At 40.6% G+C, this 17,065-nt stretch overlaps 1 protein-coding gene across 2 annotated transcripts; it reads right to left on the reverse strand.

Moving 5' to 3' along the window:
• Positions 1–1,968: 1,968 nt before the first annotated feature.
• Positions 1,969–17,065, reverse strand: LOC133423491 (ankyrin repeat and SAM domain-containing protein 6-like). 2 transcript variants are annotated; one of them, XM_061713679.1, is made up of 18 exons: positions 16,486–17,065; positions 13,454–13,666; positions 13,164–13,365; positions 12,935–13,085; positions 8,527–8,571; positions 8,181–8,385; positions 7,853–7,959; positions 7,103–7,254; positions 6,724–6,958; positions 6,505–6,554; positions 5,321–5,515; positions 5,069–5,231; positions 3,995–4,215; positions 3,702–3,894; positions 3,531–3,598; positions 3,299–3,415; positions 2,980–3,076; positions 1,969–2,887 (listed from the first exon to the last, which is right to left on the reverse strand). In XM_061713679.1, exons 1-18 carry the CDS (start codon positions 16,824–16,826, stop codon positions 2,838–2,840), a joined length of 2,805 nt encoding a protein of 934 aa, XP_061569663.1. In that variant the 5' UTR covers positions 16,827–17,065; the 3' UTR covers positions 1,969–2,837. The 2 variants fall into 2 exon arrangements, with proteins under 2 accessions (XP_061569663.1, XP_061569662.1); XM_061713678.1 differs by having other exon boundaries at positions 6,505–6,557.

Below are 17,065 nucleotides of genomic sequence, written 5' to 3' on the forward strand. Positions count from 1 at the left end.
AAACAAGTGAAAATAGTTTTTTTTTTCCAGTGATGAGTCTTGTTTTAAGTCTAATGAGATTTTTTTTACTAAAATAAGACATTTTAACTAGAAATAAGACACATATTCTTGTTATGATTGTGAGTTTTTGCAGTGATCCATTTTACTTATCCTGTGAAGGACAGAGTCATATTGATAAGTTCAGAAAAGTGTTTTTTATTGTTGTGTTTTGATGTATTTGATGTAAGCCCAGTGGATATTTAAAGCTTACAGAAGGCTGCATTTAACTGCTGCTATGTCATTCCTGCAGTATTTCTGCAGGTGTTTTGGTCACTGCTATTATTTGTAATATATTATATTATTTGTAATCAGCACAAATTATCTGTCACCATATGATAAAATCCAGCATCCCCCCTGACTTTTTTTTACACCTCGAGTACTGCCTGTACCTAATATAAGACGCCAGTGAAAATGCAGAAAACTAAAGGCTTAAATAATATTTTAACTCCTAGAAAACAACGAATTTGAGTAGCTGTTTGAGTGCTTGGTGCCAGCCAGCAAGTGCTGTTGTAAACTGGGAGGATGTGACTGACGGGGGTTGCCCCGTGCTGTGATTATCCACGTCTGGTTTCTTAATATCATCCGTATCTGTTTGGGCTTTCTCCCACAGTCAAAAAATACACACATTAGGTTAAGTAGCATTCAAAATACCTTTTACCCTGCTTCTCACGTGATGGCAGTTGTGACTTTCCCCCCATGACCCAGAACAGAGTGAAGATGTTAGAGGAAATAGATGAATGCCAGGACCAAATATGCCCTACTCGTGATGAGATGCTCAGTGACGGATTAAATGGTCGGAACTGTAAGCTTTATCAGCAAAAACAACACATTTGTCAAATTTATTAAGGTTTAATCAAGAGTTGATGTTCCTGCTCTAAAAAGAGTGACCTCTTAAAGGTAAACACAGGATGTGTGGCGTCCATGACCAGAAGACAGACTATCGGCATCACTGCCATCCTCTTTTATGTTTTTTGTAATGTTTCTGACTCATAAGCACCTCTTCCTTCCATGGGAATCCCTGGGAAAATCCTTCAGCGTCACTGGGGTCTGGATTATCAGGACAAATCCATCTTCATGTTCCCACAGAGATGCTCTCCTGAATTCACATCTGTGAAACTGTGTTTGCGGTGGTATGCGTTACGGCGTGGTCCTTAAAAGGCAAACCTCTGTCCCGGGAGGATCTTGAACACTGGTTCTACAAATTTCTTTCAATCTTTGTGAAACACTGTTTTTTTTTTAAAGATTTTTCCCAAAACTTTGGCAAAATAGAAATTCTGTGTCCATCTTTGCTCCTAACTGCACATTTTGCTTAATAATTAATAACTAACTAATGTCCCTTTGGGGATTAATTAAAGTATTTTGGACTTGAATAAGGCCACTGATAGAAACAGGATGCTCAGTTTCATCAATTAATACACATGTAAGAGGGATATTACACATATCTATTTTAATTAATTCCCCGAACACTTAAGATCACTTATTTTTGTTCAGTCATTGCAGATTAATGTGTATTGATTTACTTTAAAAAAAATGCATAACTTTTAAGAAGATTCCTCAATTCAATAAAATATGATGGAAAATGTGGAAAGATTTGAAGCTTTTTCTGCTCTTTTGATGCTCCAAACCACAAATCTGGTCTTAAACCCGAAGACCATGAAAAGTTCAGTTCACTGCATTTGGTAGCATTCAATTTTGGTACACATGTTTTATGATAAGTTTTTAGTATTATTTAGTCATTTTGTTCCCATTTATGTCTACTGGACTTCCCCATGACTAAACAGGATATGACATCATGTCAGACCATGCCTAACTGATCAGTGCTGAACATTTCATGCGTAGATTACTGTAAATACCTGATATCTCAGGAATGGCAAAGCCCTCCATCCAACCGCTAGTGGAGCCACAAGGGAAAAAATAAAACAGGGAAAGTTTTGCTCAATAAACCCCTTTCAGACAAACTTTATTATTTCTCTGTACAAAAAAAAAAGCATTTTCATTTAAGATGTTAAACAGAAAGAAAACATTTAGTACCGTAATACTTTATAATAATGGTTATATTATCATGATGGAAAGGCTTTTACTTGAATCATCTGTGTGCATAGTGGTCTATGAAAACATAAAAACTCCACTAAAACCAATCCAAGAGATTAAACGGCTAATAATACTCTAGTTAACGTCTCAGTCTTTTTCCGCAGTTAGATCCCACATCAGTGCACCTTATACGTCAGAGCATCCCCCTGTACGTCCTAATCACAGTTTGTTTTTTTTACTGTTTTACATAAAATCCATAGATCTGTTTTCTCTCGACTTATACATGATCTTTATCTCTCACATTTATTGAGATAAAACAAAAACAGTCAGGGTTAAAACTCAGTCCCCTGTCATCCATTGTCCTTCAATATTCCCAGTTCTCTCAGCTTTTATCTTAATTCATATTCTGCACGAGCAGTAGATAAAAACATCCGGGTATTAAACTTTGGCAGCTATGCTTTAGACTCCGCGAGGAATAATGAAAGGTGATTTGGTCCAGGGATAGGCTCCAGCAGAACCCTGCGGCCCTCTACAGGATTAAGAGGGTATAGAAAATAGATGGATGGCTGGATTTGGTCCAGGTCAGTCCTCTTTGGTCCAGAAGACGATAGAGTCTGCGGTGTCCACTGGCACTAATTACTCCAGTGTTTTGGGACACTTGCGTTAAGACCACTTCGTGATAACGGTACCTTGGCAGCAAGTCACCACTTTATACTCCTACTTTAGGGACCTCATGTGTAGCTCCTGGTGGGCATCAGGGCTGAAGGTTACCTCTTGCTGGAGGAACGAACTTGGTGTCTCATCCAAGTTGTTGGAGCTGATAAAGAAAGACAGGAAGACAAACAGATTCAAATCTTGTGTACTCTCTATAATTTCTCCATCAGTGCAGTTGTAGTATTTTTAACTCACAGCGCGGCTGTCCTGGGGGCCTTGGGTTACTGGCGCTGCTACCAAAGGAGGACTGGAAGTTGTGGATTGTCTCTTGAAGGATCTGCCTCTCTCGCCCCTGGTGACACGCAGCAGCTACCGTCAAACGCCACTCACTGTAATACCATCCTAAACTGTTTCCCTCTGCTTTTTGTTTTTTATCATTTACATCAATGTTTAAAATACTTAAATTATTTTTCTGAGGTAGTTTATTAACACATAAAGTTGGCCTCTACTATGGCGGAAAGACAATTGGAAAACCAAAAGCATGATTGTAGACACGAGGTTCAGCTTAATGCACCTTTCCAGCATTGAGCTCTGATATGGCAGCGAGGATTTGCTGTCGGGGCCCGTCTGTTTTGATGCCCAGCTCCTTCAGGTCTCCATCTGTTAGAGTCAGAAACGCTTCCATGTCAACCTGAAAGAGAAGCAGTTTAAAAGCTTTAAAACATGTCTGAACAACAAATGGAAAATCTGACTTTTTAGATGAGGGAGACTGTACTCTTTTTCATGTGAAGAAAATGATTAAATACCTCTTGTTCCTCAAATATAGGCTGATATTTCTCCAGGGACAGTTTCTTCAAAATACTAGATAGTTCATCTGTATTTTTTTTAAAGGAAAAGAAAAATGATGAAGGTCATCTTTAAAATGGGCAGTTTGATCTGGTTTTATTTAATTTATTCAAATTCAATACAACCATCACCTTCATCAGTGATGGTTCCACTGCTGGAGCCGCCGCTGCTCTTGGAGCGCGGGTGAGACGAGGCCGAGGACAGAGAGTCCCCCGGCCCCGCAGGAGTCTTTGGTGTGGGTGATGGAGAAGGTGTTAGGGTGGGTGATGTGCTCTTGGAGGTGGAGGAATTTCCTGACTGAGGTCTCATTTTTAGGTCCATCTTCTACAAATAAAGACAAAGGAGGATGGACAGGTGAAGCAGTTAACTAGCGTGTTCTTGCAGCCCTTTTATGCTCATACCGTGATGGAAACAAAACACACACCCTCCTAGAATGGATGTCCGAGGCGACCAGGCTGGGGTGGGAGGGGATGTCAGGCAGGCTGATATCAGGCGGTGGCAGACCGGGTACTGAGTTTGGCAGCTGGGGCTGGTTCTGTGCCTGGCTGTGCTGCTTTTCTTGAGTTTGGCCCTTCACCTCCAACAGGCCTGCTGCTCTTTTTCTCTGGGCTGCGATCTGGGAAAGAACACTGTCTGCACTGCCCCCTGGTGTGAAGGAGAGATACCGGTACGTTGTGTTATACAGCTGTTGTAAACGGCACATGTCTCACAGATAATGCGTACTACAGTTATTACTATTGTTGTCCCGATCAGGATTTTTTAACTCCTGATCTGATCCCGATCCACTTGAGTTTGAGTATCTGCCGATCCCCATTTTTCCCGATCCGATCACTTTTTTTGGCTCCTGATACATTTCCGATACTTTTCCCGATCAGATACATTTTGGCAATGAATTTTAAAAATAAAAGAAAAAAAGAGGACTAAAACTCAAATATGTTTCTTTTATTGTCCATTGGAGAACAACATGGACATATATTTCAACAAAGCTTATCAGCTCTGGTGCCACAAAATGTAAAAACATGAAATTGTAAATTAAACAAAAAGTGCAGAATAGTGCAATAACAAAAATAAATACATTTAACTTCAAAATAGGTAATTGAATGACATCCAGTCAAACTCACAAACACAAGAAAATTAAAATACTTATTGGCTTAACCTTAGTGCAACATTCTGAATGGCATGAAATGAATAGCAGCAGCTTAATGCAACATGAACAGATATAAAATTTCACTATTCAAACATGTAAACCATGTTAGTTACGCTTTACTTCGTCGGCCGGAAGTGATGTTAAATGCAACGATATATAAAACGATTTAATATATATTAAAAACATTAATAACTAGGTATATCCCGATACTTTTTTGGCGGATATCGATGTTTTGAAAATGCCGTGATCGGGCCTGATCGATCGGGCGGCCGATCGATCGGGACAACACTAGTTATTACACTTTTTTATTTTCATTATTTAAATGTGCATTTGTTTTTTTATTGCATGTACCTGATCGATTGTGAGAGTCCCGGTTGAGTCCTGCCACTCCGTTGGAGCCTCCGGAGGAGTGGGGGGAGTGGTAGTGGCCAGAGTTAGAGGGCGAGGAGGAGGAGGGCCCTTTGGAGATGCTGGGGAACTTAATGGATCTGTTAACCACACGGCTGATCGATGTCTGTTGTATAAAAGAGAGCAGGTACAAGAATAACTACCAGTACGTGGACTGGGCTTCGCCTGTACCAACCAGAATCCACAGGCACTCACAATATCAGAGTTCCCGCTGCTATTGAGCTTCCTTTGCGGCGGCATCGGCAGGCGGGGGACTTCGCTTTTCCCCTCTCGGAGCAGACGTGAGCGGTCCGAGTTCCACGCCTCAAAGTTGGACGGAGGCAAGAAAGGAGGAATCACTGCTTTCAGCTTGTCGTTGGGCAGTCGGGTCAGCGGGGCTCCAATTCTTAGCTTACAGGGAAAACAAAACAGTAAGTGAGTATTAAGAAAACACAAAAAGAAAACGAAATCTTTATATGACACTTATTAAATGTGTAAGAAGCATCAAAAAGTCATGACAAAAGCACTATCAGAGTTTTTACAAACATAATCATCACTGATATTAATCAAATGAGTTCTAAGCATCTTCTTTACTCCTCTTTTCTGCTAGGATTTGTAAATGAAAGACTGTTCAAAAACCTAAAACCTCATGCTTCAATCCCAGAGGGAGTGGGAGCGCCGTGATCCGGTTTTGGTCTGTTCTCAAGTCTCACTGCAGGAGTCTTTAAAAATACAGCATTTGTCTCCTTGGATGAATTTATGAGGCTATGAGTTTACCCCAAAGTCTCATGCTCACATGAGAATCACAAGGTAGTTTGCTCATTTAAAGGATATACATCTCTCAATGTCTTGTTCTTTCTGGAATCATTCAAATATACCGAGATGAATAAATTAAATAAAATTAGCTTTTCCACCTCTTAACAGAACCTCTTCTCCTTCAAAACTCATCTAAAACCCTCTGAATTGTTTACCAACAGCCTCCATGGGTTATTATAATGTTAACGCTCAAGTCAGAGCCTGCTCCTGGTGTTTTATTTTCAAAATCGTCATAATCTTTTTTCCATTCTCATGTCTGACTTGCTGCCAGCTCGGTCTGTTGTTTGTAAATTGATGTGAAATAGCTGTGGTCCAGCGCCAAAATAGACTGGGTTGGTTTTACTTGAGCAGAACAGACCGTTGCTTTTGCCACGGCTCTAAACCAGCCCACAGGCCTCTGCTGGGATCTCTCTCATTCACAAGAATGGCCACGATTCATGCACTTCTGCACCCTGTGGGACTTGAACCACTTTATTGCAAACCAAGCTTAATCATTTTCCAAGGCTAATTGAGATCATTTCTGATATTTACAAGCTTGAAAAACTGTCCAACAAATGATTTATTGGTAAGAGAAACAGTCTTACCATTGTGGTTATTAGAGGGTCCTCCTTTTCTGAGGATGCTCTGCAATAACCTGCTAAAACACAATACATTATATTCATACAGTTGCTTTCCACATGCCGCATTATAATATAGCGTGATCTGTTCATTTATTCAAAGAAACACATAAACAAATGTTAAGCTAAAGTAAACTAAAAAGTTCAAGCACTATCGCCTTTCTTTGTAATGAGAAGAAAACTCACCTGCATCTTTGGTTTTGACCGCCCAGACGGAGCTGCCGTCATTCCCTCCCGGGGTGGAAGCGGGTGTCGCTCCATTAGCTACAGCAGCAGCCTTTGTGTTTGCCTTCATCGTAGCATCCAGCGAAGTGACAGCATCATCAGGAAATGGAGCCAGGCGACTGGTTAAAAGGCCGTTCCTGAACGTGTGGGTCAGCTTCAGCCGCCGGAAGCGATTTGACATCCTGCTCCACCAGGACTGCAAGAGGGTTGACCAGAAGATGATAACATCATGACTTCATTTTATAAAATTAATCTACTAAATATCAGATCAGTAGAGCAAATTGTGCCTCCATCATGTACACTTTAATACAACAGTAAGAGGACTGTAATGCCTCTTTACCTTCAGGCCTCCCTTGTCATCTGGTGGCAGAGGGACATTGTTGAGAGACTGTCTGCTTTTGGAGCGAGTAATTACAGTTCTCCCACGATGTTTGGTCTTGTCCTTGTCCACTTGCATACATACCGCCGCTAAGAGGCGTACAAGCTCAGTGTCTAACAAAAAAAAAGAGCAAATAAAAATAAATTAATTCATAGGCATTAGGAACAAATGTGAACTTCAAAAGTTCAGGACTTTCGCCTTTAATCTGTCTTCTTCTTCATGTTTGCAAACACGTCTCACAACACACTCAAAACACTGAAACATGTATAAGATCAGATCGTTTGCAAGGAATTTCCACAAATTCCCTATAAAAACAGATGATTGCAAAAACTACTGTGAAATTTCATCAGGGCTTTGCCATAATTGGATTATCTATAAATTACTTTCTTTAATTATTGTCCCGAAGCCAATAGAAGAATATATCTGAGAATTTTTAAATCTTCGGCTTTAATATGTATATCGATCAATTAACAGGTTCAGATCTGTATTTCATTGATTAACCTGATTAACCAAACTATAAGTAATAATTTCAATAGGTATTTAATTATCAACCATTTTCACAATAGAGAACAAAGTTTTATAAATGGTTTATACTTTTTTTGAATGCACTATTTATTATATTAAATTAGCAAGTGATTATTTTATCAGTCGTTCAGTCTCACTGGACTTTCTAAAGCTGCCATGAAAGCGAGTGATGATGAAAGGGCCTACCGGGGTCATTGAGCAGCATCACCAAATCAAAGGCGGTGTATCCATTCTTAGCTCGGAGGTTCACGTCAGCTCCTTGACTCAGCAGGTACTTGACAATGTCTTTGTTGCTGGATGAGAGCAGCAGAGGGAGAAACAATGTGGAAAAGGAGTGTTAATTACAACATGCGTACTCTATCTTCAACACTACACCGTTGTAGAGTCTTACAGACCCAACAGGTTTTCACTCTTTGTCCCTTTTTGGTGAAAAATTGTCAATTCATCCTAATTACCAACAGACTCCACATCAAAACCCAGCAGTGATGAAAATAAACTGGCCTCTTCTGCTCACCCGTGATAAGTGGCTTGCATTAAAGCAGTCCAGCCGTGAACGCCGTCCTGTTTGTCGATGTCGGCGTTCTTCTCCACCATCAGCTGCACCACCTCTATCTGGCCGCTCACCGCAGCCATCATGAGCGGGGACGCTCCCTCCTGATTGGACGAATTCACCTGAGTAGGATCCTCCTCCAGGATCTCTTTAACCAGCTGTGAATTCCCTGAGTCATGATCAAATACAAGGATGCTCAAGCATGCACAAGTACATAAAAACGTTTAAAACACTTGTGTTTGCGTAAGAATGAGCATGCAAAACAAGTACAAAAGTACATGATAATATCCTTGCTTTTCCATTTACTCACCAAGTTTGAGGGCGTTAAAGACATCTGGTCTCCTCCTCTCATCATCTGTGGAAAAACAAGCCAGACTGAGAAAAGGCAAGACTTCTGATGAACCCTGAAACTATGGCCCGACTCCACATGGATCAGCTGTCAGTCAGTGTGGGGGGTTGTGCACATAAACACTGACCGGTGCAGTTGCCACTAACAGAAATAGAAACATCCAAGAAAGCAGAGAAAGAAATAAGTAAAGGTAGACAACTGAAAACCTCATAAAAAACAGTGTGCTTCAGCTGGAACACCATTTATGCTACATGTCTTTAAAAAAAATTAAAATCAGCTTAATAAGAAAATATTTTTTTGTTAATTTTGCACATCAGTCAAATTCTGTTTCAGTCATCAAACCAATCAAACAAGAACATGGTTTATCTCAGTAAAAATATGGCTTATATATCAAAGAATAAAGCTACAACTGAGCTTCGGGAAATGATTATGCTATTATTGCAATCAGCAATCAATCTTCAAACTAACATTGTGTCATTGTGACTGTCTGCCTGTAAACTGAGCTAAAAACCCCCTGCAAAAACTGCAAAAACACAAACAGAAAGGGAGGAGATGCAAACATGTCACTTCTACCAAACTGTTGAAACATTTCACCAGAATAAAACTCAAAAACTGTCAAACAATTCCAGCAACTTTCAGAGATCAAAATATAGTAAATTATTAACTTGGCAGGAAGAAGCAACATTTCTACAGAAGCAGTAAACAAGTTAAACCTGAGCATCTCTAAAATCTGGTCCTAAAATCCAACGTTTTTAGTGCCATTATTACACTGAGGACTCAGCCTCTCATCTTCCCATTACTTACGCTTATAAATCCTTTGCAGCTTTAATTTAGTTACAGTTATGTCTAAAAGTACTTAAGATTGTGACAGTGTTCATTATTTTGCCTTTATACACCAGCCCCAAAAAAGTAAAATGAAACATGTGACCAAAGTGTAGAGTTTAAACTTTAATTTAAGAGGTTTCACAAAAGAAAATGGCTTTTACTATTCAGGAATTAAAGCCGTTTTAAATACGTACATCCATTTTCAGGGGCTCAAACATTTTTGGACAGTTTACTGAAAAGACGTTAGGTGGTCATTCTCTTTTCATTTCAAGACAAATCAAGCAGATAAAACGCTCTGGAGTTGATATCAGGTGCTGAGTTGACGTTTGTCAGCTGTTTGACTGGAGCTACCAGTGAAAGAGGACGTCAAGACTGACGCACAACACACATCTGTAAAAGATAGATGTGTGGCCAATGAATCGACTGGCTCGTTGTTATAAATTAAGAAAAGCACCGCTAAGCTCGAAAACAGCAACAGGAATGGAAGAATCCTCTGGAAAAGGTGCATGTGATAAAGTGGAGACATACAATGATAGGATGGAGCCTCACAGCGCAGATGAATAATGAGGTTAAACACACTTGGAAAGCAACTCAAGACTTTTCCTGAAGGCAAAACTGGGAGGATCACGGGCTTATCTTATCTTAAAATGGCTGTAATTCCTAAATAGCAGATGCCATATTTTTGTTGAAACCTGAGATGCAGTTTTATCACATCTAGACTGTTTTATTTAAAACCCATTGTAGTGGTGTATAATGACATAATCATGGAAAAAAAATGTTCTAAACTTAAGCCGGGCATACACTGTACGATTATCGGCTCGTTTTGAGCCGATTTCCCAGTCGTGCGACTTTTTTTTGATCGGGCCCGATTTCGACCCAATCGTTGCTCGTGCCTCGTGCAGTAAACGTGGGGTAACGACGAGCGATTAACACCTCACGACGAGCTCCCGATCACGAATCGTGAGGTCGCAAGAAAATCCAGCGTGTTTGAAATCCTGGTCGCTCCTCGTGAAGGAATCACAGTTGAAGCAGCTACGACCCGATTGGACTCATCCTTTCGCAGAGAGCATGTGCAATCTCTGATGTTACGTCAAAAACTATTATTTGTAGTTTAAGTGTTGCAAATTCACATTACAAATCATGTTTTAATAGCAAAAAAGACAGCATTTCCACGTACGTGCGGGTCGCCGCGTACCCTGCGCCGTAGGCTCTGCGTTGGTGTAACGCGGAACCATAAATCAGCCTTTAGTGTGTGCACTGTCTGCTGTTCGGAACAACTCTTTTTTTCTCTTCTCATTTTGCTGGGACGTCGGGTCCCTCCGCCGAGACACAACTTTTGCTGTATGCGTTCTTTGTTTTGTCTAAAAATGATGCGCAGTGCCCGCCCAATCAGAAACGGTACAGATATTTTGAGATTTTTTTTATATATATATATATAAAAAAATAAAATTATAAAAAAATAAAGGATCCCCATAACCTTTGATCGGGTGGAGAGGACGCACGTTTGGGTTGGAACAGCCCACCCCTGCCCCAAAACCGGCCTCGAGTTCCAGTACAGAGAGGTCTGACGGGAGGATTATGATCGTATAGTGTGAGCAGACGGGTCGCATCCGAGCATCGGCTCGTACAGTGTGAGAACATAAATCGTGGGCTCGGAACTTTTGAACTCCGCGATCTAGTCGTGCAGTGTGAGATGAGGCAGTCTCAAACGATTTAAAATATCGCAGTGTATGCCCAGCTTTACTGTTTCTCAAGATGGTTTTCCATTCTTTCTGAAAACAAGATTCAGTTGCTCAGAAGTCTTCGGTCATTGTCTGATTCTCCTCTTCATGATGCGCTATACATTTTAAATATACGGTGCATCATGAGACTGATCTGCCCTGCAGGCAGGCCAGTCAAGCGCACGCACTCCGTATCTATGAGGCCATGCTGTTTTACGATGAGCAGAATGAGGTCTGACATTGTCCTACTTAAATAACCACGGACCTCTCATATACTGCGCAACATCAATGGTACTTTCATACAAGTCAATGCATGCAAGTCACCCATCATGGGCACTGATGCGTCCTCATATGATCATCGACATTTGCTTTTACATCTTTCAGTGACAAGAGCCGAGATAGCCATTCTGGTCTTTGGTGCAGAAAACGAATGATTTCACCCCCAAAATAAGAAAAAACAAGCTGAAATGTGGACTCATCAGACCACAGAACATGCACATCTGTCTTTCTGTCCATCTAAGATGAGTTTGGGCCACAAGAATTTGGCAGTGTTTCTGTGTAGAGTGGAAAAATGATTTCCTCATCGTGTCAGGTTACATTTCTGGATGAAAGATCTTTACTGTGTTGAGTGACAAAGGTGCTTCCAAGTCCATGTGGTTACAGTATTGATCACAGCGACATGGCAGTTTCTCAGGCAGTGCCCCTCGAGGACACTCTAAAAATTCTAGATGTACTAGTTGCAAATTCATATTTGCTTTGCACCTAAGTCCAGCTACCTGGTGGAGCTCATTAATTATGCCCAAAGGTCACAGGCAGCCAATCAAATCGGTCTATTCTTGTAGAGCAGGGGTCGGCAACCCAAAATGTTGAAAGAGCCATATTGGACCAAAAAAACACAAAAAACAAATAAGTCTTGTATCAGCCTTAGAATGAAAGGCAACACATGCTGCATGTATCTATATTAGTTATAACTGGGGGAAGATGCTTGATTTCATTATGCACTTCGAGAAAAAAGTCGAAATGTCGAGAAAAAAGTCAAAATTTCGAGAAAAAAGTTGAAATGTCGAGATTAATGTTGAAGTACAATCTTGATAAAAAAGTCAAAATGTCAAGAAAAAAGTCGAAATGTCAAGAAAAAAGTCGAAATGTCGAGAAAAAAGTCAAAATGTTGAGGAAAAAAGTCGAGAAAAAAGTAAAAATTTCAAGAAAAAAGTCGAAATGTCGAGATTAAAAAGGAAAGGAAAAAGGAAGATTAAAAGAGAAAAGAAGAAAAAAAGAGAAAAAAGAAGAAAAAAAGGAAAAAAAAATAAAAAAAAGAAGAAAAAAAATTAAAAAAAGAAGAAAAAAAGGAAAAAAAAGGTCAAACATTTTTTAAAAAGCTCCAAAGAGCCACTAGGGCGGCGCTAAATAGCCGCATGCGGCTCTAAAGACGCGGGTTGCCAACCCCTGTTGTAGAGAGAGTCTCTGTGCGGGCGACAGCAGAGCAGCAACGTAATCTGCATGTAAACCAGGTAGACTGCTGCAGCTGAGGACTAACGGCCGCTTGAATCAGCTTCGGCATCCAGAGCTAAAAGATTCAGACTGTTTTTTCAAAATTGAACAGAAGACGTCACTCAAATCCTTCCTCTGCAAGGGAGATGTATTTGTTGTTTCTGCCAACAGGTTCATTTACTCTTCCACATTGCACACTCCCCTGTTGACTCTTTTCCATCACTCTGAATGTGTCAACACGTTTCTAATGTTTTAAATTACAGTTTAAACCCTTTTCCAGATTATTGTCCCGTTAAAACCTGTGTGAATCTGAAATGGAGAGGAACCCGAACCTGTCTGAGGGCGAACAGTAGTAATGGAGTCCAGATAGGCCTTGATGTCCCTCTGTTTTAACTGCATGGAGAGCTCAAAGGCCGTCTTGGACAGAACGTTGACCCGGTCTGGATCGGCTCCCCGCTCCACCAGCTGCTGAGCCACAGCCACCTTCAGAACACAGGACACACGTTGATTCAGCAGCTGCTCCAGATCATTAATACTAGAATATCCATCTATTTGCTCTACCTTTCCGCTGAGGGTCGCTGCCATCAGCGGTCCCCAGCCAGTGATCTTCTGGGAAAAGTTGACATCGGAGCCCCACTCCAGCAGCAAGAGCACTGTGGCCTCATGGCCGTGCTGGGACGCCACCATCAGGGCTGTGATGTCCATGAAAGCTCGGCCAATCCCCCCTCCAGGACAGCCTTCACCAGGTCCACAGCTAATTGAGCTGAGATAAAAGAGGCAAGTTAAACTCTCAAACCAAAATGAATGGGAATAGAGGGTTTTCAAAGGTTCGGTCACTGGGAAAATAAAACCTGTTGTTATTGTTGCCATTGGGGGACGCTTCTGCAGCTTCAGCCAGATGATCGTAGTCATCGACGTAGGCGCCGCTCTCAAGAAGCAGCTTCACAACGTGTACGTGCCCCCCACGAGCTGCCATCATCAGGACGCTTGCACCAAGCCTGTTCCGAGCATTGATCTCTGCCCCGTTCTCCAGGAGGAGATGAGCGACGGTCAGATGACCAAACCTGCACAAAGAATAATACTTGAAGGAGACATATTTTTTTATTTTTTCCAAAAGTTAATGTCGTATCATTAGCTCTTTTTGAAATGTCTGTCTTTTAAGAGGTGGTGTCAGTCAGTTGTGGGGTATGATTAGATTTAAAAGATTAGATTTAAAAGAAGTAAAGGTTGGTCTGTGACGTCAAGTGTCTGCAAATCTGAACAGCTCCCTGATTGTTTTCACGCTATAAAGTGACAGGGTTGCTTATAATATAATATTTGAATGGGTAGCACCTTCAGTAAAATGATTTAAACCACTGAAAATATGCTCTTTTTAAACAACATGTACCGTTTAATAAAAAGAAACTCAAACATTTGTCTTCAGCTCAGCTGGAAACAGATGTGTTAACCTGTTGGATGCACATTAGTGCAGTTTTCTTCTCTGAAGAAGAGTTGAAGCTAGGGTTGCCAACTGTCCCTTGAAAAACGGAATCATCCCGTATTTATAAACTAAAGTACGTGTTCCGTATTGAGCTGAAAAGGGACGCACTTTGTCCCGTATTACTGTGAGAGTCAAAAAATTGTCATAAAATGCCAATGGAAAATGGCATTGAAATTGGCATTAAGTTCATAAGTTATTTTTTTCTGTTTTATTCCAACTGTAGCCTACAGTCATGGCCTTTGAGGCACAAATATGTTTACAAAATATCTCTACAGACTTTCTGTTTGCACTTTTGTTATTGCACTATATTGCATTAAATGTGCACTATTACAGAATGGATGTTCTGCTTTTTTTCTATTGTTTTGTATTAATTCATACAATTTTAAGTTAAGCAGGACAGGTTTCCGTTTAAGAAAGATACTTATTTTATTCAGTTCATTTTGTTATTTTGTATTAAAGTGAATTGCTGGATAATAATTTGTTTTCCATGTGTTAATGGCATTCAAAAATATGCATCTAATTCAATTCAGGTTCGAGTCAAATAGTTAAAAAAATCACAAAAATTCACTCACAAAAAATCGCAAAAAAAATTCACCACACCAGGAAGGGTGAAGGCAATCGGGTTGAGGTGTCCCTTATTTATTTTTCAGGGAGTTGGCAACCCTAGTTGAAGCCCATATGGGTTTTGTTGTAACTCTTATATTATTCATGTTTAAAAGCTCAAAAACAAACAATAAACACAAGATCTCGACTACTCCAATACAAGTGGTTAATGAGAGTGTACATAACCCCAGTCAAACTCCACCATATGAATGGTGGCCTAAATCAGGCCTAAAAACATTACCGGTAGTTTACTGAAGCGTACTCCTTAATTAAATACTTACCTGCTGTACTCTACTGCCCTTATTTTTAACAACTTGTGCTTTTTATTATTTTACCTCTTTTCTTATCATGTTATTTCATTTATTTGGTATTTAAGCATACTCTTAAATTAAATACTTTCTGAAAACCACGAATGAGATGTGTACCTGCAGTACTCTACTGCCCTTAGTTTTCAGGAACTTGTGCTTTTTATTATTTTACCTTCTTTTCTCATAATTGTATTTCATTTTATTTGTTATTTACTGTTTAATTGTGTCTTGCCGCTTTTAATGTTGATGAAAAGCAATTTGAATTACCTTGTGTTGAATTGTGCTATACAAATAAACTTGCCTTGCCTTGCCTTGAACTCTGGGAACCATATATGAACATTATGACAGATGAAAGTGCAAGATTTACCTGAAAATAACTTGTAAATATTGTGGAAAATATCATCTTTTTATACATTTATTTTTTATTTATTTATTTCTGTTTAATTTATTTATTTTATTTTTCCTCTCTGATTGGTTAATTAAATATAATTATTTATATTTCAATTGAAAATGGTGCAAGCTAAGTGTATGTGTGTCTATGTAATGTATGCATAAATGTTGTACGCACTTTAAAGTACAGAGGACCATCCCTATGGAACAATTTACCTACATCACTACAATCAATATCTTCACTGGCTTTGTTCAAAAAACACTTGAAAAAAGCATTCTTTAGATCAGAAACACTTCTGGAGTTGTTAAATTGTACTTCTTTTCATGCAATTATCCTACATCTTCATCATTTTTCCTATCTTTCAATAATTCAGTATTGTTTTTCTTTTTCATGCTAAATTGTCTTTTTCTGTTTTATATTATGCATTTTTTATATTGTGTTTTGTGTATTGTGGTTTTGCTTTAACATTTAAAGAACTTTCTTATTGTTTCATCTTTGTAGTGTTCATTATTTGATCTGAGTTACATTTTCTTTTGTGTCTTTTGTTTTTTTTACTCCCCCTTTTGTAGCTTTTGTTGTGTTTTTTATTCATATATGGAAAGGATTCTATATAAGCCACCAGGCTTCTTCCTTTCCTTGCATATTATTTCATTGTTTTTTCATTTTTTTGTTCAATTTGTCTTATATTGCTAAATAAATAAACAAAAAAACTAAACTTTGAAGTCAGCTGCTACTACTGCTGCTGTTACTGCCGTTGTTATTGTTGTTATGTTTGTTTTGTAAAGGCTTCTACCGCTCCTGCACAATGCTTAATTTGACAATTGTTTTTACTGTTTATACAGGTTCTGTTTTATGTGCAAATAAACTAAACTAAGTTTGAAAAACTAAAAAACGACAATAAACATATTGTCAAAAAAAAACACTCTTAAGGCCGATTTATGGTCCCGCGTTAGACCAACGCAGACCCTACGGCGTAGGGTACGCGGCGACGCGCCACGTACGGCGTAAGGTTTCTGCGTCGATCTAACGCAGAACCATAAATCAGGCTTTACTGATGTGAAGTAGGGGTGCATGGGCCGGGTCCCCGGAGCAGCTCCCCACCTGGCCGCCTGCATGAGCGGCGTCCAGCCGTAGTGGTTGCGGCTGTCCACCGAGGCGCCCTTCCGCAGCAGGAAGCGCACCAGGCTGTCGTGGCCGCTGGCGGCGGAGAACTGCAGGGCGGTGTTGCCCTCCTCGTCCGTGCCGTCCACCGGCACCAGCGGGGCCGGCGGGGCCGGCAGAGGAGCCGCCTCGGCCGGGCTGTCCAGCCGGCTCTCCAGCCGGCTCTGGCGGCCGCAGTCCCGCGGGGCCCCGGGCTCCAGGACCCCCCGGGCCGCCTCGTAGTCTCCCTCATCGCAGGCGCGGAGCAGCAGCAGCGAGTTGGCGGGGACCCCGAAGTTCATTCTTCACCGGGAGGAGCAGCAAAGCGGCTCCATTCCGCTCCGGATCCGCTCCCCGACCAAAACCTCTGCTCTGTCACCGGGGCTGAGTTTGTAAATCATGGCAATAAAGTCAGTACACCTCACTCTCGCCGCCGGCCTGGTCGGGTTATTATCTCCAAACGTCACATAGAGCCAGGAATGTGGTTTCCAGATCAACATTCAGTTCCTTAAATCCACCAAACTTTCTGTACCGTTACAGT

The sequence above is a fragment of the Cololabis saira genome, chromosome 22 (genome assembly GCF_033807715.1).
Source record: "Cololabis saira isolate AMF1-May2022 chromosome 22, fColSai1.1, whole genome shotgun sequence".
Lineage (NCBI taxonomy): Eukaryota > Metazoa > Chordata > Actinopteri > Beloniformes > Belonidae > Cololabis > Cololabis saira.

Bases quoted from the DNA above. Each gene is read 5' to 3' on its own strand.
- LOC133423491 (XM_061713678.1), bottom strand. From the start codon at position 16,826: ATGAACTTCGGGGTCCCCGCCAACTCGCTGCTGCTGCTCCGCGCCTGC. The intron at 8,386-8,526 runs GTGAGTAAATGG...ATCATGACTCAG, and splicing joins CTTTAACGCCCTCAAACTTG to GGAATTCACAGCTGGTTAAA. The intron at 3,416-3,530 runs GTATTTAATCAT...CTTCTCTTTCAG, and splicing joins CTATATTTGAGGAACAAGAG to GTTGACATGGAAGCGTTTCT.